Source organism: Bos grunniens, chromosome 13 (genome assembly GCF_055505025.1).
Source record: "Bos grunniens cultivar Pamir isolate PY7600 chromosome 13, Bosgru_T2T1.0, whole genome shotgun sequence".
Classification (NCBI taxonomy): Eukaryota; Metazoa; Chordata; class Mammalia; order Artiodactyla; family Bovidae; genus Bos; species Bos grunniens.
The window spans coordinates 73,623,519-73,651,027 of NC_141177.1; the positions used below are offsets into that span (position 1 = coordinate 73,623,519).

Here is a 27,509-nt window from a genome sequence, read left to right on the forward strand (position 1 = left end):
CTAAGATCATGGCACTCGGTCCCATCACTGCATGGCAAATAGAAGGAAAAAAGTGGAAGCAGTGACAGATTGTATTTTCCTTTGCCCTTGTCCCAAAGAAGGGCAGTACCAAAGAATGTTCAAACTACTGCACAACTGTACTCATTTCACATGCTAAAGTAATGTTCAAAATCCTTCAAGTTGGGCTTCAAAAGTGTGTGAACCGAGAACTTTCAACTGTTCAAGCTGGATTTAGAAAAGGCAAAGGAACCAGAGATCATATTGCCAACATCTGCTGGATCATGGAAAAACCTAGAGAATTCCAGAAAAACATCTACTTCTGCTTCATTGACTATGCTAAAACCTTTGACTGTGTAGACCACAACAAACTGTGGAAAATTCTTAAAGGGATAGGAATACCAGACCATCTTACCTGCTTCCTGCAAAACCTGTATGCAGCTCAAGAAGCAACAGTTAGAACTGGACATGGAACAGTGGACTGGTTCAAAATTGGGAAAAGAGTATGTCAAAGCTGTATATATAATGGATATAATTTGAGCAAACTCTGGGAGGACAGAGGAGCCTGGCATGCTGCTGTCCATGGGGTCACAAAGAGTTGGACACGACTTAGAGACTGAATAACAACAATAACAACATGGGAATCATAGTGCCATATACTGGCTGTTTGTGAACCACCCAGTCATTTAACCTTTGGTTTCCTCAGTTTCCTCATCTGTAATTTAGAAATTTTAAAAATAATCACTGGATAAGCATGTGTGCTAAGTCATATCTGACTCTTTGGGACCCCATGGACTGTATCCCACCAGGCTCCTCTGTCCATGGAATTTTCCAGGCAAGAGTACTGGAGTGGATTGTCATTTCCTCCTACAGGGGGTTTTCCTGACCCAGGAATTGAACCTGAATCTCTTTTGTCTCCAGATTGGTAGGCAGATTCTTTACCATTGCACCACCTAGGAAGCCCAACAAGCATGTATCACATTTAAATGAGCTAATCAGTGGCTACTTATCTGAAGGAGGCAGGGAGACCAGGAATCCTCCACCTTGAATATTTAAAAATTAAATGCTAGTCGGAGGCCTTCCTTGGTGGTCCAGTGGTTAAGAATGCACCTTACAATGCAGGGGGGGCACTGGGTCCATCCCTGGTTAGGGAATTAAGATCCCACGGGCTGTGGAGCCTCCAACTACTGAGCCTACACACTGCAACTGCAGAGAAGCCCTTGAACAGCCTGAGTGCTGCAACGAAGATGCCGCAACTAAGACAAAACACAGCTTAAATAAGTAAAAGAATTAGATGTCTTAAATATGTAAGTAAATAAATGCCAATGGGTATGTCTTACTGTAACCGAAAGTGGGAGTCCTGCTGCTTGCTGCTCAAAAACCAATAAAGAGGCAAGGTTAGTGGAAAGGAAACTTTATTTTGCTTTTTTTTATTTTAGTTTGCTTTATTTCAGATGCTGGCAACCCATGGTGGGGAGTGGAGAGCAGATTCTTGTCCAAAAGCTGACCCTCCACATCCATGTGGCTCTCCTACTTTAAATTTTTTTATTTTGAATTTTATTTTGAAATATAGAAAAAAAATTTCTATATTTATAGAAAACTTACAAAAATAGTACAGAGAGTTTCCATATACTTCTTACCAGGTTCCCCTAAAATTAACATCTAATACAATCATGGTTAACAGAATCAGGAATTTAACATCAGTACATTACTATTAACTAAAGGCCGTATTCAAAAAATCAGAAACATTTCCAGCTTATCTTGCTTAGGTGGAAGATGAAGTTGAAACATTACCCAACACTTTAGGGAGAAATGAGGTGTTCTGTTCTCACCATTACTTACTAGTGGCATATTGATTGTAATTGTTTTACAAACTCAGTATTGTTTAAATTTAACCAGCAGTTGGGCTCAGTGGTAGATTTCAGTGCTTTCCTTTCGAAAGATATTATCTTACCCACAGTCTGGATTTAGAAGAAAAACTAACCCCAAATTCTATTTGTTAGTTTGTAATCTTATCCTATGAGAAATACATTCAGTCTCTCTGTCTCTGCTGCTGCTGCTGCTGCTAAGTCACTTCAGTCGAGTCTGACTCTGTGCAACCCCATGGACGGCAGCCCACCAGGCTCCTCCGTCCATGGGATTTTCCAGGCAAGAGTATTGGAGTGGGGTGCCATCACCTTCTCCGCTCTCTGTCTCTAGAGCATGCTTAATGTCTGGAGAGACTAATGATGCAAGGGGCTTCCCAGGTGGTGCCAGTGGTAAAGAACCCACCTGCCAATGCAGGAGACATAAGAGATGAGGGGTTCAATCCTTGGGTCAGAAAGATCCCCTGGAAGGCATGGCAACCCACTCCAGTAGTCTCACCTGGAGAATCCCACGGACAGAGGAGCCAGGTGGGCTACAGTCCATAGGATCACAGATTTGGACACCACTGAAGTGACCTAGCATGCAGGCACAATGATGCAAGAGAAAGAACATTCAGGACATGTTGGGTGGGGATCAGCCTAACTTTAAGGTAGGAGAGGGAGAAACTAGGGCCCTAGAGTTCTGAAGACCACTCACAACATAAGATGCACCTTATCAGGTTACACCCAAAGCCCCCACCTCCCAATGTTTCTCCTCCAATTTATGTGTTGTGACAAATGACAAACATCCCATAACCATGTATTCCTTTACTCAAGGCTTTGATGGCTCCACATTTACTAGGCAGGGGAATCTAGGCTCACAAACCCTAGTCCAGGGTTGTTCAGACATCCCAGTGCACCTTTCCAACTTCTATCTTTTGTCTCATGAAGCCCTGGCTCCAGCAAAGCCATGTACTGGCTGCCTCTTGAGAATGCCCTTGGCACTCCCGCCTTCATGTTTTTGACATGAAAGGCTTCTCTCTGCTTGAGTTGATCCATTCATCAAGGTTGCACTCCAGCCTGATCACTTTGGAGAAGACACCCTCAGGACCATCTGTCCAAGTCATCCAGTAATAGTCCTCTTCTGCTTTGTGCCAATCATTCTGGTGTCCTGATCTGTTATTTACATCATTATCTGAAGTTCCCCTTCTAAGTCCTTGTTGTTTGAGTCCCACCAAGATTATAGCTATAGCTATATATATAATGTATTATATATATATGTGTATATATATATATATATGTATATATGTTGGCCGCTCCAAGCAGCTAACAGGATCTTAGTTCCACAATCAAGGATAGAACCCATGCCCCTTGCAGTGGAAGCAGAGAGTCCTAACCAGGGACTTCCAGGAATTCTGAATCCCACCTAGATTATAAACTCCTGCAGTCAGACATAGTAATTTTCACCTTTATATCCCCCAAGACACATTAGTAGAAAGCCTGGTAAGTGAGGGAGGGGGATTCCTTATTTTATTGGATTCTCATGTTGATGCTATGTTTCTGGCAATTGTCTCAGTACCGAGTGGGGAAAAGCGTAGTTTTTCTCTGTGAAGAGATATCCTAGTTTTTCTTTGATAACCTATCATGAAATTGCTATCTATGAATTCCAATGTCTTTCAGAGAGTTGAGAATGGCCAGCAAACCTTCAAACGGCTGTGCTTTGGCAAACGGCCACAAAATACTGCATTTGTCTTTATAGTGTTGACTCACAGATTTTTCATAGTCAGTTTTCAACTTAAAACAATGGCAATCAGATGACTTAACGGAGTACTTTATCCTTTAATCCTTTTAAAGGAAAGAGTTGCCGTATTCAGGTTCTTTTTCACTGGGAGTCATGGCTAAGTGCTGACCTCAGTACTTTTGGAAAACATATTCATTTGTGGATACTGTTGCTTCATTACACTTTGATGAGCCTGGATAACGTATGTAGCAATGTCACGAACCTAAGAACTAAAGAAGCTTATTAACTCAGCTTGATTATACTGTGGAAGTGACAAATATATTCAAGAGATGAGATCTGACGGACAGAGTGTCTATGGACGGAGGTTCATGACATTGTACAAACCATCCCTAAGAAAAAGAAATGAAAAAAGGCAAAATGCTTCTCTGAGGAAGCCTTACAAATCGCTGAGAAAAGAAGAGTAGCAAAAGGCACAGGATACAAGGAAAGATATATCCATCTGAATGCAGAGTTCCAAAGAATATCAAGGAGGGATAAGAAAGCCTTCCAAAATAATCAATGCAAAGAAATAGAGGAAAACAATACAATGGGAAAGGCTATAGATCTCTTCAAGAAAATTAGAGATACCAAGGGAACATTTCATGCAAAGATGGGCACATAAAGGACAGAAATGGTATGGACCTAACAGAAGCAGAAGATATTAAGAAGAGGTGGCAAGACTACACAGAACTATACAAAAAAGATCTTCACGACCCAGATAACCATGATGGTGTGATCACTCACCTAGAGCCAGACATCCTGGAATGTGAAGTCAAGCGGGCCTTAGGAAGTATCACTATGAGCAAAGGTAGTGGAGGTGATGAAATTCCAGCTGAGCTGTTTCAAATCCTAAAAGATGATGCTGTTTAAGTGCTGCACTCAATATGCCAGTGAATTTAGAAAAGTCAGCAGTGGCCACAGGACTAGAAAAGGTCAGTTTTCATTCCAATCCCAAAGAAGGACAATCCAAAGAATGCTCAAACTACCACACAATTGCACTCATTTCACATGCTAGCAAAGTGATGCTCAAAGTTCTCCAAGCTAAGTTTCAACAGTACCTGAACTGAAAACTTCCAGATGTTCAAGCTATATTTAGAAAAGGCAGAGAACCAGAGATCAAATTGCCAACATCCAATGGATCATCAAAAAAGCAAGAGAATTCCAGAAAAACATCTGCTTCATTGACTATGCTAAAGCCCGTGACTGTGTGGATCACAACAAACTATGGGAAATTCTTAGAGACAGGAATACCAGACCATCTTACCTGCCTCCTGAGAAATCTGTATGCAGGTCAAGAAGCAACAGTTAGAACTGGACATGGAACAATGGACTGGTTCAAAATTGGAAAGGAATATGTCAAGGCTGTACATTGTCATCCTGCTTATTTAACTTTTATGCAGAGTACATCATGCAAAATGCCAGACTGGATGAAGCACAAGCTGGAATCAAGATTGCCGGGAGAAATATCAATAACCTCAGATATGCAGATGACACCACCCTTATGGCAGAAAGTGAAGAAGAACTAAAGAGCCTCTTGATGAAAGTGAAAGAGGAGAGTGAAAAAGTTGGGTTAAAACTCAACATTCAGAAAACGAAGATCATGGCATCCGGTTCCATCACTTCATGGCAAATAGATAGGGAAACAGTGGAAACAGTGTCAGACTTTATTTTGGGGGGCTCCAAAATCACTGAAGATGGTGACTGCAGCCATGAAATTAAAAGACGCTTGCTCCTTGGAAGGAAAGTTACGACCAACCTAGATAGCATATTCAAAAGCAGACATTATTTTTCCAACAAAGGTCCGTCTAGTCAAGGCTATGGTTTTTCCAGTAGTCATGTATGGATGTGAGAGTTGGACTATAAAGAAAGCTGAGCGCTGAAGAATTGATGCTTTTGAACTGTGGTGTTGAAGAAGACTCTTGCGAGTCCCTTGGACTGCAAGGAGACCCAACCAGTCCATCATAAAGGAAATCAGTCCTGAATATTCATTGGAAGGCCTGATGCTGAAGCTAAAACTCCAATACTTTAGCCACCTGATACAAAGAACTGACTCATCTGAAAAGACCCTGATGCTGGGAAAGATTGAGGGCAGGAGGAGAAGGGGATGACAGGAAGAGATGGCAGGATGGCATCTCCAACTTGATGGCCTTGAGTCTGAGCAAGCTGTGGAAGTTGGTGATGGACAGGAAAGCCTGGTGTGCTGTGGTCCATGGTGTCCTAAAGAGTCAGACATGACTGAGCGACTGAACTGAACTGATTGTCTCCCAATTCTAGGAGGCTGGAAGTCCAAGATCAAGGTGTTGGTGGGGTTGGTGGAACCTGCAGGCTCTCTCCTTGGCTTGCAGAAGGATGTCCTCCCCTCCACTCCCTGGTGTCCTCATGTGCCCTTTCCTCTGAGGGCATGCATGGTTGGTGTGTCTTCTTATAAAGATACCAGTCCTAGAGGATTAAGGGTCCACCCTTATGGCCTCATTTAACCTGAATCACTTCTTTAAAGACCCTGTCTCCTAATAGTCACATTAGGGGTCAGGACTTCACCATATGAAATCTGGGTGGGGCGGGGGGACACAGTTCAGTGCAGACACCTCTCCTCATCTGTGGGTCCCTCACCCTCCTCCTTACATACCTACCTCCTTCTCTTCTCTCACTACAGACCCACTTTCTCTTTTTCTGTGGTTTTAACTCATTTGCCCTTTTAAGTGTTCACTCAGGAGAGTGGAATGTGCTGAGTTCACAGTCCTTGGACCCGTGGTTTCACCTCAGGCCTGTTTTGCTTGGCTCGATGACCAGGACCCTTCCTGTGGGTGACTCTCTCCCACATTGGGCTTCTTACAGTCATCACCCTCCCTGTGCCCCCACGACCCGGCCCCCTTGGCTCCTCCTTAGGGGGTCTGGCCCCCCTGGGAATTCACGAGTGGACCCCCCAAACTAGACCCTCTCAGTCCCAAACTGTAAGACCTGCACATTGAGGCTTCCTTGGTCCCACCAGGCAGAGAAGTTCAGAGAAGTCAGGGGTGGGAGCCCCTCGAAGAAGCTGCGGGAGTTCAGACAATGCCTGACAGATGGACAATCGTGCCCTGGCCCACATCTTAAAGGAGATTCCCAGCCTCTGTCTCCGTCTCTCACCCAAGCATGTTTTAACCTGGTCAAGGAATCACTCTTTCTCACGTCATTTTTATTCAGTCACCACACACACACACTTAACACAGTAGTACTGCACACACACACACACACCATCAAAACACCCCACTGCACACAATCCCACCAGACATCCAACCAAGCACATGCATACCCACTGCTCACATCGACACCGCAGTCCCTCGCCTCACAAACTCCACAACACACAGCCCACCACTCACACGATTCCACTGCATGCACCCCACCACTCACACACGCCCCGCTAATGAGCACTCCACTACGTGCACAATTTCACACACATATACTGCAGTACTCAACACACATAATATTCACACATACACGCTCCTACAAAAACTACATGCTTACACACAATCCCACCACGTACATACACAACCCTCCATATTCACCTCACGACTCACATATCCACATGAACACAGACCACTACACCCACATTCCTCACACACCCATGCACACGCACCCAGAACACTGTATTCGCTCCCCACTATTCACACACACACCACCACACAAACTTCAGTGTGCACATATATACACCCCTTCCACGTACTTGCACACACACTACATATGCAACTCTCTGTACATTTATCCACCTCTACACACACACTTTCGCTCCACTATCCACACCCCCCATATCCACACTCACACACCCCATTACACACATGCACACAAACCCACAAGCTCACACACACAAGCTTTACCCCTCCTTATTCTAAAATGCTGATGACAACGCTCTCCACACCCCTGAGCCTCATATCCAGGAGTGTCCTTCCTACCTGTCCAAGCTGCATTTGTCACCATTCCCTACTCAGATCCCTTTCTTCAGCCAGGCTGATCACTTTCCTTCTTTGGAGGCTGTGAACTCCTCCTGACTGCTCAGCACTCACTGCCTGCCACTCAGTAGGGGTCTGATAACTTTGTGTTGAACTGAATTCTGTGCAAATATTTTGACTCGGGCATTTTTATTTTTTTAAAAAACTTTTTATTTGGCTGCACTGGGTCTTAGCATGTGGAACCTTCTTTGCCACATGCAGGATCTTTAGTTGCAGCATGTGAGATCTAGTTCCCCGAGCAGGGATCGAACCCAGGCCTCCTGCATTGGGAGCTTGGAGTCTTAACCACTGGCCCACAAGGGCAGTCCCGGGAAGGGGTCATGTATTTTGCAATATACTCCTTCTTTCTTATGTACCAGGATGTCAAAATTGAAACTAAGTCAGTAGATATCAGACATCAAAAGTGAGTGTGAGGCTCCCTGAAGTTTTCAAGGTAATTAGTTAAGAACTAGTTTCCTGATTTTTGAGGCTCCTCCCCGTTTTCAGAGCATAAAAGTTGAGAAAGTAGAGGTGGAGGTGGAAGGGACTTGATGGGGTTTCTTTGTGGAGTAACTGCAGCCTGTGTGTCCCAGTCCCCTGGAGAATGGTACAACTATCTCCTTGACCTCAAACTTACAGAGTCGGGTCCAATGAGGAAATTCAGAGAGGGTGACATACATTTGCTGCAGAAAGCACACAAGTTCCAGGGTCCTGGGGCAGCAGTCAGAACAGAGGAGGGAGGTGGGTGGGGGTGTAACTCCACTCATGGATGGTGGGGTAAAGACACGGGAAAGAGGCTGATCTGGACCCATGTGAAGTCCTTCTCATCCAGGACTGCCTGGGAGAGAAGGGTCTCACTCGTCAAGGTTGGTGGTGAAGAGGTCTGGCAGAGAACCAGGACTTGGGTGGGGGTGGGGGGCAGCCCGCTGGAGAAGGGGTCCGGCAGCAGCAGGAGCCAGTGGGGGCCTCAAGAGGCCTGGGCAAGCCCACAAGGTAGCCATGTGCGGCATCTGTTGGGCTTGCAGGCCGTGGGGCCAACTCATGACAGCAAAAGCTCCAGACACACGACCTCCTCCCTGTCCACACACCGTTCGCTGCCCCACCCCTGGCTGCAAGGAGATGAGGGCACGAGCCAGCCTGGCTTCATCTCCACTGGGAGGCTCCAGGAATCTCAGGCCTTGAGGGGACAGGCAGGGTGCTGGGGTCCTGTTCTTGACCAAAGATGGCAGTGTGGACTCATCTGGTAGGCTAGCCCTTCTGCAAGTCTGAGCACTAGTCTCAACGCACTGGCAGGGAGAAACTTTCACATCTAAGTAGAAGTTAAAAAACAATAGGTGACAGGAAAGTTTCATCTTGATTACATTCCAGAGTTATCTGAGCTCAGCGTGCTGGTTACACGCATGTTTCCTCAAATTCTTTTATGTCTGACTACCTGGTGCTTCAAACGTGGTCCCTGCATTTTCTTTGATCTGCCGTACTATCCAACACTTGCCTGGGGAGATACTTGCCGGGCTGGGTAGGGGGACTGGCTGGGGCCAGGCTCTCACACCATGCCATCCAGACTGTCTCACCCACTGCGGTGTGTACCCAGGGTACTGACTGTTCTGCTTTGGCTCCATGTTTATCATTCCTACAGGGAGGAGTCAGCCGACTGATCCACAAAATTTGCACATTCCAAGGAGTTAAATGTAACAAACAGTGCTGTTTTCAGAGGAGCACTGTAAATCTTATTTCAACGACATCTGCTGGACACTCAGTGAAGAACCATATGTGTGATTTTCAGAGTGTATTTTGTCAATTATTATTTTATTTACTTTATTATGTTTTCAAGCACACATTTCAAGCTTAGGAGATGTACAAAAAGATTATCTCTAATTATTAGGAACTCAGCAAGTATTATATGGGTGATATTAAACCAACAAATAAACCATCACAAAATTTAACTTTGAAATTATTAAAAGCTTGGGTTGAGGATCTTATCCATTGATCAGCCTGATGCCCAGGAAAAAAAAATCATGACATCTTCCAGGAAATCCATGAAAATAACTGTATTGTCAATGTCATATATGTGAAGAGTGGTTTAAAATAGACAGTTTTGACCTACCAAGGTCACGTGACTTTTCTGTACCTTTCTTTTTGGCCACATCATGCAGCTTCTAGAATCTTAGTGCCCTGACCACGGATTGAACCTGGGCCCTGGCAGTGAGAGCACCAAGTTCTAACCACTGGACCACCAGGGAATACTTGTTAACTGTTAAACTTCGTTGTAAAAGTATAAATCGAATGGATTATATTCAGAAGGGTTTTATTATGAAGAAATCTGAGTTTAAGTCTTAGAAGTGATCATAGGAACATAGTTGCCTATCAAAATAAATATCTTATGTATAAAGCAACTTTGAAAATTCAGGAACACAGGATCATAACGAGCCCTGCCACTACAATCAAAGTCAAAGAAGAAATGTATACAAGAATATAGAGAATGAGGAAGTTGGGGAAGAGATCTTAAGAAATAAGCTGCATATATAATTTTTTTTAAGTTTCAGGCATGCTGTAAATCTCCAGCTCAAATGAGCGGCTTTTCTCAAACTGTGGGTCGTGACTGTGGGGCACAGGACTAGTTTTGTGGGGCCTGACCTACACTGAACATCGACTGGATAGGCTTCCATAATAACGGCAAAGAATGGAGTATGCATCTAATACTGCTTCTACGCCAAACCCAATGCAAACTACGTATCATAAAGGAATTTAAACACCCACACGCGAACTGGGCAAACAGGCACCGACGGCAAAATTACGGAAGCCAAAAAGCACGGGGACAAGTGGCAAAGGATTTAGTAGATGCAAGCAAGCGGAGACGAGAGCAGCAATGGGGAACGCTGAGGAACCACGAGGTGCACAGCTACCCCTTCAAACATTCAGGCACGGAAACCGCCAGATACCTCAGTCCTCACGGAAGAGAGCGAGCTGAGCTAAGGGTGATGGGGAAAAGGTGCTCCAAATACCAATGGAGGCAACTCTCTGGGAGTCCAGCAGTTAGGCCTTGGCATGCTCACTGCAGAGTTCGATCCCTGGGTTAGGGAACTAAGACCCCATAAGCCACGCAGCACAGCCCCACCCCCCTCAAAAAGGCAAAAAAAAAGTGGTAAAGAAAACATGCAGATACAAATAGATCCCTGGATCCTTGCCGTCTCCAACCTGGTCCTCACTCAACAGAAGTCATGATGCTTCTCTGGAATAAAAACAGAGGGTCTCTAGACAGGGGCACCACACACAATGGGCTCAGGAACAACCAGAGATTAAGTGACCATATGGCTGTCCCCTCGTGTGACATACCTTCCCACTCAGCTCCCAGGGGCCCACATCAGACCTCCACTCAGTCAGGAGTCAGAGATTCCTCTCCAGGAAACCAGACCAAGAGCAAAGACCTTAAAACATTGACCCCAGGGGTTTTTCAAGTAACTGCCTACCAAGCACCTTACAGAAAAGGAACCTCTGAGTATACAAGCCCCATCCATTCATGCAGAGCTCCCAATCGTGCATTTTCATCCCTTTTCTCTTACTCGTGATACATGAGGTTCACTGGGCATTTAAGGAAAGCCTCTAATGTGCACAAACAGACCCAAATAAACAGAAGACAGCAACGTGGAAGATACAGTGGATTCTTGGATTCTTCAAAAACATTAAAAAAAAAAAAACTTTAGGGGTGATATTCCACTCAAACCAAAAATAAATGCTATTAAGAACATTTTCTTAAAACTGAAAAAAACTTGGAAATTAAAATACATAATGGCAGGCAGGAAAAAAATCAGTAAGACTGAAAGGTAAAGCTGAAGAAATCTTTCAAAAAGTAGAACAAAATAAGAGATTTTGGGAGAAAAAAGAAAACAAAGTGGAATGTCAGGAGAGGAGGTCCTGAAGGGTGGGAGGTCCACGGAGTGGGAAACACAGGAGCAGAGCGCTTATCAACTAAGTAAGGACATTTTTCTAGGACTGAAGAACGTAAGGTTTTGTTTGAAAAGGTTCAAGAGCGCCAAGGACAGAGAATGCAAACACAGCAAGGGAAATTTTCACGGACCACTGCGGGGCGGGAAACAGAGTTCTAAGAGCTTGAAGAGAAAAAGAAAAGTGTCACAACAACGTGGCCGCTAGGCCACAAAGCAATGCCTTTGAAACTCTGAGTGACCTCTGGCTACATGCTGTTAAACTATCAATGCTGGGAGAAGAGAATAAAAGCATTTTCAGACGCTTGAGATTTATCTCATCTTTACAGGGAAACTGCTCAAGGATGCGTGCCACCAAAGGGGGAACAAGTCAAGAAAGGGATGACACAGGGCTCAGGACATCTAACCTAAGAGGTAAAGAGACTCACTGAGATGGGGTATGCCCCACAAGAGGGCAGGCAGATGGAGCAGAGGAAGGGCTTCACAGCTGTCCCGACCTCAAAGTGGACACCATGCAAGTCAGCAGAACCATCGCCTTTATTAGCAGTGGATGGCTGAGCTCAAAGGCGGATGCTCCTAACAGGAACAACTTACAGAAGCTTCATGGCTTTTTAAATCAGTATCTTAGCAAGATCATTGCTTTCTAAAACCAAAAAAGCAGAAATAAAAAGCTGACTGAATCAGAGGAATTTATACACTCACACCTACCTATATACACAGATAGGCAGGAAAGTGCTGACAGAAGAGGCCTTTTTAGGGTAGGCGGGCTGCTGGAAAAGAGATGAGACGGACATTTTGCTATTCACACGTTCATTCTTTGACTTGTGCACCACAAATAGGACTTGTTCCAAAATGAAAAAAATACATTCCCCCATTTAAAAAAGGATGGAATGAAAAAATCCTGAGCATCATGCGTAGCAAGGAAGTAGCTTTGTTTGTTAAACAGGTAAAACTATGCCTAATGTACACACATTGAGTCAGTGTTCACCATACATGTGTCTAATGGATTGTGACAGAAAATGCTTCCTGTTGTGGGCCGCAAAGAAATCTGACAGTGCTAAATCGAGCACCTCTGCAACTAAAAAACTATCTTTCCTGCAATACCACGCTCACTGGGTCCTGGGCACTACTGTATCTAGGATGCGTGTGTGCCAGTGGGCGAGTGTGTGAATGGAACCAGAAAACAGCCAGCCTTGTGTCAGCGTTCCATGGGCACGGCCCGCTCGTGGCTACGAGGCATTCCTCCATAACGACAGTGTTTGGGTGAGCCTCTGGACAACTGAGAATCTGTGGCTTTCTAGGCATGTGGGCAACTATGAAAAACAATAAAGAATTATTTTAAAACAAACCCCCCTAAAAATTAATAAATTTAATTATTTAATAGGTCTATTCCAAGATTTCTTAATATCTTCTGTAACATTCCATTCAGAATGCAGAAAGCCAAAGTTCTTCCCTAAGGATGGGTGCAAATGGAAAGTAATAACACATTACAAGTAACGCAATTATGTCATTCCCCACCAGATCACTTTTGTTGAAGAACTGCTCACTTAGCAACTGAGGTGCCCACCTGTTGAGATCTGCTAGAGATCCCAGGAACTGGGAGCAATGAGCCTTCTCAGACAGCATAATGAACGCAAGTGCTGGACTGTCTCGTGGGCGAACTGAAAGGACAAACCCTCAGCACCACACTCGCCCCCCCTGAGAAATCACACACACAACCATTTTCCTATCAACAGCCTTCAACTTAACAATTTAAAACATCTACACTGCAACTCAGGTCACATGGGCACCACACCTAGAAGAGTTTTACACAAACATTCCCTGTTCACAGGCGTTCAGTTTCAGAGCCACAGCAATGCTCTTCACAGTCAAGGGCACAATCACATTTTAAAAAATTACAAGTGGGATGCGTAACAGGCACTTGCACAATGCCTGAGAACCCTTTCTTGGGAGAATACCTGAAGGAGCCATTCTATATATATCCAAACAATCGAACATTTTACATTAGTAGTTTCCTACACAAAAGTTAAAAAAGGTACCCCACCAAAAAACAACCCAGATCAGTATTTCTTTTTTCCTTAATTAACCTTTTTATTCCAGGTATGGTTGGCGAAATCATGAGACTTTCTAGCCTCCTGGTCTTGAGAGAAGTTTTTCAAGTTGCAGGATGCCTCACTTTGGACTTAAGAGTAAGCTCAAAGCAAACCCTGAAATGGGTATAGAAATTTGTGAAACAATGACAGTTTCCAAAAGTTCAAGTATTAAAATGGCACCCTGGAAATGGTTAAGAGTACAATCTACTCTTCCGTCAGTTTTCACCACATGGTGAAACTATCCGTCAGGAGACAACAGAGGAGGCACAGCACGATTAGGACGCGCCAAGGCGACCCCTTCTGATGTGCTCACAGGGCAACAGCCTGGGGCCACGCGGCCTGCACTCCGCACAGCGAGACTGGCCGGCCCCTCAACCCTGCCGCACTCCTGGGAAAAGACAGTGCAAGTACTTCCCTAAGAGGCGAGGAAGACTAACAGGAACCTACACACTCACTCTGGAAAGTTGGGAAAACGTTACGGAAAAGGAGCACTGTATGTTGAGTTTAACAGCTTTTTTATTGGAAGAATTTATTGGTCACATACACACCAGAGGAAAACTATCCCCTCCCCCCACAAAAAGGTAAGGCAGAAAAATTAGATTCATAAGAGAAGTATACATTCAAAGTAGGCAAAAATATGATGCATGTGTTTAAAACAGAAAAATATGAAAATAATTTCACTATGAAATGCTTTGATTGGCATGTAACTTGGTACTTACTTCATATCAACCAGAGCCAACTGCTCTAATAAATCTCTATTATATGTTTCAAAATAGCTATTTAAAAAAAAAAAAAATCTATTTTTAAGCCAAAACATAAAATCTGTATTTGTACATCCATGAACAAATCATCTTCCTTGGTATCTTCAGAGATCCAAGATGCTAACAGATTAATAAAATAAATTTTTTTTTTTTTAAATCTCAAGCCACAGATTAACAAATATACTTCTTCAAAGTTTCCTGGATGACACTACTAAAAGTTACTTGTATTAATGTACTCTGGATTTTCAGATATAAATACCAGTCAATGGTTGGTTGGCCATTACATGACAACTGTAATTATCCTTAGAACTGGGTCACAGTATAGAGAATGCTTTTTCTTAGCTGGAACCCTGTTATTTGACCCTAAAATTCGTAAGTATACCGTTTTCTGTGCTTTAAGTGGACACACTGACTTTGCAGTCTATGCTGTGTAAGAGGGCAGGTAACTCTAGCACAGAAGAAACGATATAATGCGGTGTGGGGGATGACTTCAGGGGCACCACCCCATTTTTATTTATCCAGACTGTTGCCTTCAGCCCTGCATTGAGGCCTCCTTGTATATCGGTTTCCAGCGTGTCACCAACCATCACACAGTCCCCAGGCTGTACCCCGAGGAGGTCACAAGAGTAATAAAATATGGAAGGGGCCGGTTTCTCCTCCTTCTGCTCTCCACCCACAACAATAGCGTCAAAATAGGACTGACAGGCACAAGCCTCAATCTTCTCCCTCTGGGTCTGTCGTTCTCCGTTTGTCAATAAGAGAAGGCGGACCTCCTTTCGAAGTTCAGTGAGCATGGCTTTGACCTCTTCGGCCAGCGTCATGTGCTGTAAACGTGTAGATTTCCACAGGAAATAACATTCTTCAGCTAATTTCCTATTGGCTGCACCGCCTTTGGTTTCCTGGATTGCTTCTTCCCAGTGTGAAGTCCTGAGGTCAGTAATGCACGTATTAGAAGGATGAAAGCATTCCTTGCTGAGTTTAACTTGAACTTTGTTGCAGATGATTTCAGCCTCTTCTTTGTAATGGTATTTTGATTGTAAGAGCTTTATCACCTAAATAAAGGAAAATAACTCCATCAACACACTTCATGTCTTCAATACCCATGTCCTCAGAAGCTGTGAGCCTATAAACCAAGAGCAAAGACAGATTCTAACTCCACTCCTGACTTGGGATGCTCCACACCATTTCCGGTGGGAATTTGTCTTACTATAAGAGCACCATGGGACTTCCCTGGTGGTCCAGTGGTTCAGAATCTGCCTGTCAATGCAGGGGACAGGGGTTCAATCCCTGGTCCAGGATCTAAGATCCCACACGCCATGGGGCAACAAGGCCCACGTGCTCCACAATGGGAAGCCCGTGCGCCACACCTGGAGAGTAGCCCCCACTCTCCGACCTAGCGAAAGCCCGCTCACAGCAACGAAGACCCACACAGCCAAAAATAAGTAATTAAAAGTTCAAAACACAAACAAACAAACAAAACACCAGAGTGAAGATTTCTCAACATTTCCAGACAATTCATTCACACACACACACACACACACACACACACACTCCCTCCCCGCCCCCCGACTCCTCCTAAGGAGATTCTTTACATACAGCTATAAAAATCCCTCATTTGTCAGTTTGTCACCCTTTATTCTGCTCATGAAGACATGAAAATAAAACTGCGCTTATATTTAGTGAAATATATAGAATTTCTAACAACCAATATTTAGACTCTTCCCAGATATGAGGCTAGTTCACCTAACCTCTCCTCATCTATATCTATTTTATCTTTTGAAGGCCTAGTTTAGTTAACCACCATATAATAGGGGACCCAATTCTGTACTTTTAAAAACATATGTGTGTAGTTCCCATGGAATCAAGCACGTTCTGTGATTTCAGCAGTCTAATGACAGTGGTTCTTCCTAACTTACTTTTCTTTTTTTTTATTATTTTATTTTTTAACTTTACAATATTGTATTGGTTTTGCCATATATCAAAATGACTAACTTACTTTTCCAGATAAAAAACTTCAAGTAGTTCTGAGTCTCCCTCTTTGTCACACTGGTTCTGAATCCTTTATCATAATCCCTCTTAGGATCCCACAGCTCTTTACCTTGGCTTTTCATTATATGAGGTTCTTACCATGTGGCCTGTTTGCTAACATTTTCTAAGACTCCGATGTGGCAAGCATTATGCTCAAAGCTCACATATGCTATTTCTAATCTCTTCTACAACTCCCCGAGGGAGCTTCCTTCTTGAGACGAGAGAAAGGAAGTTTAGAACTGATAAAGAACTTGCCCCAGCTGAGCCTGAAGCCCATACTTGCCTACCTCCACAGGCCACATGTGTACCTTCATACTATGTATTCAGTGCTAGAGACTGGTCCCCTTGTTCTCATGACATTATCTGATAAGGACAATAATCATCACAAACACTGGGTTGAGTGCCCTGAGAGTCACATGAAAAACTGGAACTCAACGGTAAGAAGCAATCCCAGAGTTGTTGGGTAAGGCAGGCAGAGGAAGAAACATTTAAACCAAGGCATTCCCAAGCCCAAAGGTGGGGATGGGAGGAGGATAAGAGCATTCTAGAAAGAAGGAACAGCACAAAGACCCAGTACTTGGGATTCTGTGAGCTGGGCAAGCTGGAAGCTGAGTTCGGCCGCAGTGGAGACCATGTGAGGGAGGGTGCCAGGTGAGGCTGGAACGGCGTTGCCAGATGCACTGGCACACCTCACGCCCACAGGTGCCACTGGCCTCCTCCACAAGGGCCTGGGCTTCTCGGCCCAAGAGCCGCATCTCTCCACACGGGCACCGGTGCACATGGGCTGGAGCCAGAGGACAGCCCGAGGAGTAGGTCTCAACCAGTAAAAAGCAGAAATTAGTGGGTAGATATCACAGCTTCCTTGCCCCTTCGGAGGGAGAGTGGAATATGTCTGCATGTGTCTCCCAGAGTCCCAAGCCGTGCGCACTGTTACCTGCTCCTCAGCAGGGTTCGTATTAGATTCTTCCCCTTTCCCGTCTGACTCCGCCATTCCCTGCAGCGCTTCCTAAGATCACTTGCCAAGTGAGTTACTTGCACTTGGGAGTGTAAATAATTCAATTACTTGATGTACTGGAGACTTCTGGGGAAAGTCGATCAGCCACGGCACTTCTAGATCTTTGAGGATGAGCGCAATACACATGATTGGGGCTAAAATCTTCTTGTTGTCGAAGCAAAGCAGTCAAACAAGTGTTCCCTAAACTCTACAAGGAATAAATGATCTGCTATTCACGCCAGACACTCAGTTCACCTGCTGAAAAGGGGAAAGAGCTGAGTAGACCCCTTCTTCCTGTAATAGCTAAGAAAAGCCTTACTAGTCCAAAGAAAATATACCAACCCTAAGAATTTTAGGTAAAGGCAAAACACTGAAATGTTTTGCTTTATAAAGTTAAATTTCAATGAACCAATCAAGCCTTTTCAGTCACCATCTTGTCTAGCAATGTCAAGTGACTTCCTCCAGTGCTATGAGGGTCACTATAGTTTCAGCAATGCTACTGCTATACAATAAAAGGACACAGGCCTCGAGGACTCCACAGTACTCCTGATTCAACAGGAACTGGCTCACTGTTCATTGGGTTAGAGCCCCCAATAAAGATCCAGTTTCCTGTAAACTGTAATTGGCAATTCATTAAATACATTCCTGGGATGTGAAAAAGCCAATCCGCTCACCTTAAAGGGAGATTCTTGCAGAGGCATGGCGTATGGATCCCAAGTTTCAAAACTGCTTCCCATTATATTCCCTGATTTAACTTTGCCACAATGACTAATTACATATTCATCTGGAATAACCAGTGGTATTTAAACAGTATTAGCATCTTTGGGGGAAAAAGTTTATCAGTCATTTACATATTATTATTAGTTCAAACAGAAATAACATCTAAAGTGAATTAGTCCACATTATTGGTGCAAACTCACCAAACATCTGCACTGAGAAAAGGGAAGTTTTAATTGAACTCGACAGAGATGAAGAAAAAAGATCTCTAATTTGGATGACGACATCTTGTGTAAGGGCCTACAGTCTGTGTAAGGGCATCTTGGGCAGGCCTGAGGAGGGTTCTGCGGAGAATGAGGCCTCTAGACACCTACAGGCCCGAAGAAGGGAGAGATGGGAGAGCAACATAAACTCAAACTCCATCTCCTTCCAGACTCTATTTCAGGTTATATCCCAACACATATAGAAAGCAAACACTGCCCTACCTCCTGCTTTCCAGACCCAGAATTAAAGTTACCACCATGAGTACTAATGTGTGTGTTTAAGTTGCTTCAGTCGTGCCCGACTCTTTGCAACCCTATAGACTGTAGCCTGCCAGGCTCCTCTGTCCATGGGATTCTCTAAGCAAGAGAAATACCAGAGTCGGTTGCCATTTCTCACTCCAGGGAGTACTCATGTTTAGATATGATTTTAAAAGACTTTTTTGAGGCCTACTGTGGGAGCCATATAACACATATGATTAAGATATGAAGTGGCTGAATTCTAAATAAAACTAACTTACAAATACATGCTCACAAAACATGATGGCTGCATACAGACTAACCAAGTCAACCAGTTTTCCTGTTATTTTTAGTTCAAGACTTTGTTCAAATATCATGTACTCCATGTGGCCTAACCTCACCAACCTATTTTGAAACTGCAATTCTCTCTCCCTCCACCTAACACATTTGTAAATAAAAGCACATTTATTATGTTTCCTGTCATTCCCATTGGAAAGTAAACTCAAAAATGCAGGAATATTTTTTGCTTTGTTCTCTGAGAAACCCGAATTTTCTGGAGGCTTCCGCTTGAGTTGTTGCTTAGTTGCTAAGTTCAATCTGACTCTTTTGCAACACCATGGACTGTGAGGCTCTTCAGGCTCCTCTGTCCATGGATTTCTGCTTGAGTGGTGACACTGAAATACAGGCCTGAAGTGGGTGGAAAAAAAGTAGCTTTCCCAGATGACTAAAAAAAACAGTAATAAAGCTGATGGCCAATATTTTGTAATAACTGTAAATGGAAAGTAACCTTTAAAACCTGTATAAAAAATTTTAAGAAGAGGTTGGAAAAAGAAAAAATATTAGAGCTGATATTTAGTCAGTATGAGCTTCGCTGGTGGCTCAGACGGTAAAGAATTCACCTGTAATGCAGGAGACCAAGGTTCCATTCCTGGGTCATCCCTTGGAGAAGGGAACGGCAACCCACTTTGGTATTCTTGCCTGGAGAATCTCATGGACAGAGGAGCCTGGTGGGCTACAGTTTATGGGTCTCAAAGAGTTGGACAGAACTGAGTGACTAACACACACACACACAGTCAGGACATGATTCCTTCTCCTCAAGCCCAAGGCAATGGCATTGCTGGACTTCCCCCTCCTCCTTTCATAAGGCATTCAGAGTGACTCAGAACGCTGGCATGTTTCTTTTAACTAGGCCAACATCTGTGGCTGTTGTATTCTTATGGGATAAAGCGATCCTAGATCCCTGTATAGTTAATCCTTGTATAGTTAATAGCATTTCACAGGATGTTTACAAAGGAAACAGAAAGAGAAACAAGTCTGGAAAAATGAACTTTTATCCATCCATTCAACATTCATTCAACATTTACCATGTGTCAAACAAGATGAATATGACAGCTTGTCTCCTCTTTAGAAGCTCATTACTGGGACTTCCCTGGCAGTCCAATGGTTAAGAAAGCGAGTTTCCAATGCAAGGGTCAAGTGTCCAATTCCTGGTCAGGGAACTAAGATCTTATAAGCCTCACAGTGAGCCGCCCCGCTCCCCACTAAAAAAGGAAACTCAGTATTTAGTCGTGGACATCTGAGTTGCAAAATTAATTGTAGTATCCTTTGACAAGAACATTAAAAGACATATGAACAAAATACAGAGCTGGTATAAGGGAGGGTGTAAAGACCAAGGAGAAATACAATCTGACTTTCGTTTTTAAAATTTCGCTGTGGTAGGAATGTGGAGGATGAAGAGGACACAGTAAGCCTGGAATCAAGATCACAGCAACAGTCTAGACAAGCAACAAGTCCAGCTTTAACTAAGACAAGGGCATCGGGAATATGCAGGAGGGCACAGACTTAGAGACAGAGTGGACAGTAGTACAATTCTGGAACACTGGACTCCATGTACTTCTCATACATTACATTAAACCTAGCAGATAGGGTTTCTGAGAACTAATACCACTACTCAAAATACCACTATTGAAAGATCTGAGGGTTAGAGGGGTTAAATAACTTGTCTGGGTGCTTTCAGCTAGGTATGGAGGAAAACTGTGATTCAAACTCAACTGTCTCATTTTATGTATTTATTTATTTATATTTATTTTTTGGACAAGCCACATGGCTTGTGGGATCCTAGTTCCCTGCCCAGGGATTGAGCCCCCAACCCTTGGCTGAAAGCACAGAGTCCTAACCACTAGGTTGCCAGGGAATTCCCTCAACTGCCTGATTTTTAAAGCCTACACTCTTGGCCTATAGCAAGAATTGGACTAAAACAAGGATTTAATTACAACACATTGGACTTGGCCTGCCGAGAAAACACAGGTAAATATGTACAGTCTGCAGGGAGATACTGGAGGCAATGTATCAGGGGATGGTCACGATCAAAGGCGTGAAGATGGAAAGGTCAATCAATACTGTGTAATGCCTCAGTAAAGTTATTAAAATAGCCTTAAAATGTCCAGGATTCTATCAGTTTAGGAGGTGCCTAATGATTGCTTTTTTTTTTTACTTAAAAAATGGACATTGCTTTGTTTTTTGCAAAAACTGTATAAAAAATTGTTAACATTTTTCCAATGCATATTTTGGAGAATCACTCTGCTAAACTATTATACACATTAACTCAATTAATTCCCAAAAGTAGTCTTTTGAAGTTGGCCCTAGTGTTGTACTGTAACACAGATGAGAAACTCAGGCTCTGCATTGAATTATCTGCCCCAGATCTCAGAGCAAACTGTGGCGCCAAGATGATTAAAGATTGATTACACTCTTATGGAGAATAAGAGAATATTAAATAAAGACATCTTTATTGGAAAAAAAAAAAAAATAAACAAGAGTACTGGACAGATCCGAAAACGCACCAGGAGTGTAATGCACCAAGAAAGGACGAAGAAGCTGAAGATCCGGGGAGATACAACTTAACAAAGCATGAAGTGGGCGGGGCACGAAGGGTTGGAAGGACCAGGTTCCGAAAGTGGGCTTTTCAGATACGGTAATCCTTCGTTTATTTCCCTTAAAGCTGAATGCAGAAAAACCCAAGCAAGGGTGGCTTCGGGTCTTGAAAGGAATGGGAAAAGGCTGAAAGAGCATCAGTGGGTACGGGAAGCGGAGGGTGCCGCTTCTGAGCAAGACCTCGTGAAAGTAAACGTGCTGAGGGTTACACTCACCGCGGGGACACCTGAGTGAAGCGCTCATGCTCCAAGGTCCAGCGCACACAGCACCGGGGGTCCACACTCCCGCAGCCAGGCCGGGAGAGCTGGGTGCGCGCGCGTATCGGCAGCTCCAAACCCGCCCCGACAGGAAGCCAGGCGCCCCGCGCGCGGCAGCCGCTCGGCGCGGCGGCAACCCTGCCCTCGTGGCAGTTCAGCGACACCCTTCCGGAAGCCCGCGCGCCGCGAGCGCCGTCCGCTCGCAGACGCCCCTCGCCCTCCGCGCGGGGCGGCCGGCACACTGGGCCTCCGGGGTGAGGGGCCCCGACGCCCAAGGGGGAGACGGGGCAGTGCCAGGGGCCCGAGGGGAGAGGGCGCGGGGCGCAGAGCTCGCCGAAGGGAAACGGGAGACAGGACGTTACCTCCAACATGCCCTTCCGACTCGCTCCGGCCGTGTCGATGAGCGTGTTGTCCAGGTCGAAGAAGACCGCCCGCACTCGGCTCAGCCCCATACCCCCGCCGCCAGCGCGACGCGCAAACTAGCCGCCGCCGCCACAGCCGCTGCCACCGCGCGCGCATGCGCGAACCTGGCCCGCGGACGGGGATGGCGAGGGCGGAGCCGAGAGGCACCCCGAACCTTCCGCACCGGCGTTGAGCTCCCGCGAGAGGTCTGCAGACCTGAACCCTCCGGAACGCTGAGGTCCCGCGAGACCCCGGCATCGCGCACCTCAGAACTCCTCACCGTGCTATGGCTCTTCTGAGTGGGGCGTGTGTGCGGTGGTCGGGGGCGCCGATCGCTCCTTTGTGCATGTTTCTGCTTAACTTGGAGAACTATCAGAAACCTCAGAGATGCAGAACACCACCTTTATGGCAGAATGCTAAGAGGAACTGAAGAGCCTCTTGATGAAAGTGAAAGAGGAGAGTGAAAAAGTTGGCTTAAAACTCAACATTCAGAAAACTAAGATCATGGCATCCGGTCCCATCACCGCATGGCAAATAGATGGGGAAGCAATGGAAACAGTGAGAGACTTTCTTTTCTTGGGCTCCAAAATCACTGCAGATGATGACTGCAGCCATGAAATTAAAAGACGCTTACTCCTTGGAAGAAAAGTTGTGACCAACTTAGACGGCATATTAAAAAGCAGAGACATTGCTTTCCCAACAAAGGTCCATCTAGTCAAGGCTATGGTTTTTCCAGTACTCATGTATGGATGTGAGACAATTGTAGACAATTTTAGATCTGATTGGAAAGAGTGATACTTATCTCTAAGGAGACATATTTTGTAGGGGAAAACCAAAATTTTTTCCCTCTGTGTGAAGAGCCCTAAAGTACAAACATGCATATAGTTGAAGATCAAGAACTACTTCTTGGATGAATGGAGGAGCATTTGACTTTTTTTTAGCTCACTTTATGAGAATGAGGATTTGGAAATATTGTTACCATAGAAACAGGACTCCCTAGGATGAGAACATGATGTGAGGCCATAATCTTAGGCACTGTGATATGTGATCTCTTATTCCAGTATGAAACAGGGATTCTAAAAAGGAAGGCAAAAATTTGTCTTTTGAAGACAATGGAAATTAATCAGTGTGCAAAATGCAATGTGCCACGTGGTTAAACAAAACAATGGGAGTGTGATCCTAGGCAAGTTAGGTAATAAACAATCTCAATTCAGTTCAGTCGCTCAGTCATGTCCAACTCTTTGCAACCCCATGAATCGCAGCACGCCAGGCCTCCCTGTCCATCACCAACTCCCAGAATTCACTCAGACTCATGTCCATTCAGTCAGTGATGCCATCCAGCCATCTCATCCTCTGTCATCCCCTTCTCCTCCTGCCCCTAGTCCCTCCCAGCATCAGAGTCTTTTCCAATGAGTCAACTCTTTGCATGAGGTGGCCAAAGTACTGGAGTTTCAGCTTTAGTATCATTCCTGCCAAAGAAATCCCACGGCTGATCTCCTTCAGAATGCACTGGTTGGATCTCCTTGCAGTCCAAGGGACTCTCAAAAGTCTTCTCCAACACCACAGTTCAAAAGCATCAATTCTTCAGCGCTCAACTTTCTTCACAGTCCAACTCTCACATCCATACACGACCACTGGAAAAACCATAGCCTTGACTAGACAGACCTTTGTTGGCAAAGTAATGTCTCTGCTTTTTAATATGCTATCTAGGTTGGTCATAACTTTTCTTCCAAGGAGTAAGCCTCTTTTAATTTCATGGCTGCAATCACCATCTGCAGTGATTTTGGAGCCCCCAAAAATAAAGTCCGACACTGTTCCACTGTTTCCCCATCTATTTCCCATGAAGTGATGGGACAAGATGCCATGATCTTCGTTTTCTGAATGTTGAGCTTTAAGCCAACTTTTTCACTCTCCACTTTCACTTTCATCAAGAGGCTAATTTTTAGTTCCTCTTCACTTTCTGCCATAAGGGTGGTGTCATCTGCATATCTGAGGCTATTGATATTTCTCCCAGCAATCTTGATTCCAGCTTGTGCTTCATCCAGCCCAGCGTTTCTCATGATGTACTCTGCATACAAGTTAAATAAGCAGGGTGACAATATACAGTCTTGACATACACCTTTTCCTATTTGGAACCAGTCTGTTGTTCCATGTCCAGTTCTAACTGTTGCTTCCTGACCTGCATATAGGTTTCTCAAGAGGCAGGTCAGGTGATCTGGTATTCCCATCTCTTTCAGAATTTACCAAAATTTATTGTGATCCACACAGTCAAAGGCTTTGGCATAGTCAATAAAGCAGAAATAGATGTTTTTCTGGAACTCTCTTGCTTTTTCCATGATCCAGTGGATGCTGGCAATTTGATCTCTGGTTCCTTGCCTTTTCTAAAACCAGCTTGAACATCTGGAAGTTCACGGTTCACGTATTGCTGAAGCCTGGCTTGGAGAATTTTGAGCATTACTTTACTAGCGTGTGAGATGAGTGCAACTGTGCAGTAGTTTGAGCGTTCTTTGGCATTGCCTTTGTTTGGGATTGGAATGAAAACTGACCTTTTCCAGTCCTGTGGCTACTGCTGAGTTTTCCAAATTTGGTGGCATATTGAGTGCAGCACTTTCACAGCATCATCTTTCAGGATTTGGAATAGCTCAACTGGAATTCCATAAACAATCTACTGATCTCTAAATAGCATTATGGCTAAATAAAGCTATTCAAAAGAATAAGGTAAACCTATATACAGTCACATGTTATGATCCTTTGATGTATTTGGTGAAAAATATAATCTGCATACAGAGATTTTTTTTTTTTTTCTTTTTTGCTCAGTCCTGTCTGACTCTTTGCCACCACATGGACTATACAGTCCAGGGAATTCTTCAGGCCAGAATACCGGACTGGGTAGCCTTTCCCTTTGCCAGGGGATTTTCCCAACCCAGGGCTTGAATCTGGGTTTGATACATACACAGATAGTACAATAATATGAAAAAGATACCCTTGCATATATCTGGACCTGCTTGCAAATGCAAAGAAAATGGTAAGGATAAACTCCCACTTTTTAACACTTCCATTAAGAAGAGGAACGTGAAGAAAAAAAAAAGAAGAGGAACATGATAGAAGGAAGTTTGGGTTCTTCTATTCCCACTTTTATTTTATGCATTTACTTTGAAATTTTTACAAGGAGAACGTGTCTGTAAAGAATAACTAAATGATGTGTACCAGTTCACCAAATGCTTACCTGAGAACCATGCTTCTGGATGATCCCCTCAAAGGTAAAACCTGCCACTTAGAACACAGGGAAAATCTGTGCCTTTTGTGTGCGGGTGTGTGTGTGAGTGTCTCTGTCTGTGAACAAGCCAGATTCTCCCAGTTAATTCTGAGTCATGTAAGCACTCATTTCATTTGCCTTTAAGAAGTGCTTCTTGTACTAACTAAATCCTGAGAAGGTGGGTGCCAGAGACAAATTTGGGGCTAGTTAAACCATGGCATGTGGTCCCATCACTTTATGGCAAATAAATGGGGAAACAATGGAAAAGAGAGACTTTCCTTTTCTTGGGCTCCAAAATCACTGCAGATGGTGACTGCAGCCATGAAACTAAAAGACACTTGCTCCTTGGAAGAAAAGCTATGACCAACCTAGAGAGCATATTAAGAAGCAGAGACATTACTTTGCCAACAAAGGTCTGTCCAGTCAAAGCTATGGTTTTTCCAGTAGTCATGTATGGATGTGAGAGTTGGAGTAAAAAGAGAGCTGACTGCTGAAGAACTGATGCTTTTGAACTGTGGTGTTGGAGAAGACTTGAGAGTCCCTTGAACTGCAAGGAGATCCAACCAGTCCATTCTAAAGGAAATCAGTCCTGAATATTCATTGGGAGGGCTGATGCTGAGGCTGAAACTCCAATACTTCGCCACCTGATGCAAAGAACTGACTTATTGGAAAAGACCCTGAGGCTGGGAAAGATTGAAGGTGGGAGGAGAAGGGGACAACAGAGGATGAGATGGTTGGAAGGCATCACTACTTCATGGACATGAGTTTCAGCAAGCTCAGGGAGGTGGTGAAGGACAGGGAGGCCTGGCATGCTGCAGTCCATGGGTTCGCAAAGAGTCAGACATGACTGAGTAATTGACCTGAACTGAACTGAGGCCACCATGTGACTGCCACAGACTCTCTAGCATTCAGGTGTGAGCAGCCCGGGTTCAAAGACTCGCTTGGAACTTCTCCAGGAAACCATTGGGTGCTGGAGACGGGCGCTCTGTCCAACAGCTCTTTTCTGATCTTCTGTGCTGTATGGGAACCTGGTCTTTATTCCTGGAAATGAGCCTTAATCCCTCAAGTTTGCACCAGAGGTTCAGCGCGAGGCGGGATAAGAGCCTGTGTCCAGTCCCGGGGGCCCAGGTTGGAGTCCGGACCTGACCTGGGGAGAGAGATCTGTCTCTCCACAGGGCCTGGCCTAGAGCCTGAGCCGCCCTTGGCCTCGGGTCAAGACAAGGAACCGAGCTTGGCTGGGCGGCGGGACAGAACACAGAGCCCCTTCCTGAGTTGCGGTCGAGACTCCACTACTTCCACCAGTATCACAGACAGAACCAAATGGCCCAGCGGCCCCACTGCCACACTGACTGCCTGGAGCCACCACTGTCTTGGGCCTTCAGTTGGGCTGCAAGGTGGGCTCGCACCCCTGGCTCTTCCTGCTGCTGTCCATGGTGTTAATGGCTGTTCTCAGCACTGGCCTGATTTACCTGCCCCAGGATGAAGACGACGACCTCGAGCAGCAGTACACCCCGGTAGGGAGCCCTGCCAAGGCTGAGCAATGCTTTGTGCAGGAACATTTCACTGCCAACAACTCTCTCATCTTCTTCATCTCCAGGAAGTGCACCGAGGTCAATTATGCCTCCATCCTAGTGGTCTCCAACACCGAGACACCACTGGAGCCGGAAATCTTAGAAGAAATTAGCAAGGTGGAAGGTGCATGGCAGGCTTTGACTGTGATACAGGACAACAGAACCCAGATCCCCTACAGCAAGGTATGCACTAAAAACCAGGGCTCCTGTGTCCCCCCAACCCACTCTTGTTCGCCTGAAAAAGTAACAGGGGGCCTCAACCTGAAAAGCATCACCTTCCCCATCTACAGCCTAGCCAGTCAGATCATCAACCTGGCCAACATCCTGGGAGGAACTGTCTTAGGCGAGAGTATGGGGCTGATCCAGGTACTCCTCCAGGCCAAAGCCCTGCGGCTGCAGTACTACCTGAAGACAGGTGAAGGAGAGGAAAATGAACGTAGCAAGGCGTGGATGATCCATTTCCTAATGA

At 44.8% G+C, this 27,509-nt stretch overlaps 1 protein-coding gene across 1 annotated transcript; it reads right to left on the minus strand.

The window, feature by feature from the left end:
* Nucleotides 1-14,118: 14,118 nt before the first annotated feature.
* Nucleotides 14,119-22,330, minus strand: NANP (N-acetylneuraminic acid phosphatase). The gene is made up of 2 exons (XM_086334984.1): nt 22,174-22,330; nt 14,119-15,433 (listed from the first exon to the last, which is right to left on the minus strand). The coding sequence occupies exons 1-2, from the start codon at nt 22,261-22,263 to the stop codon at nt 14,777-14,779; spliced, it is 747 nt and encodes a 248-aa protein (XP_086191110.1). The 5' UTR covers nt 22,264-22,330; the 3' UTR covers nt 14,119-14,776.
* Nucleotides 22,331-27,509: the final 5,179 nt, after the last annotated feature.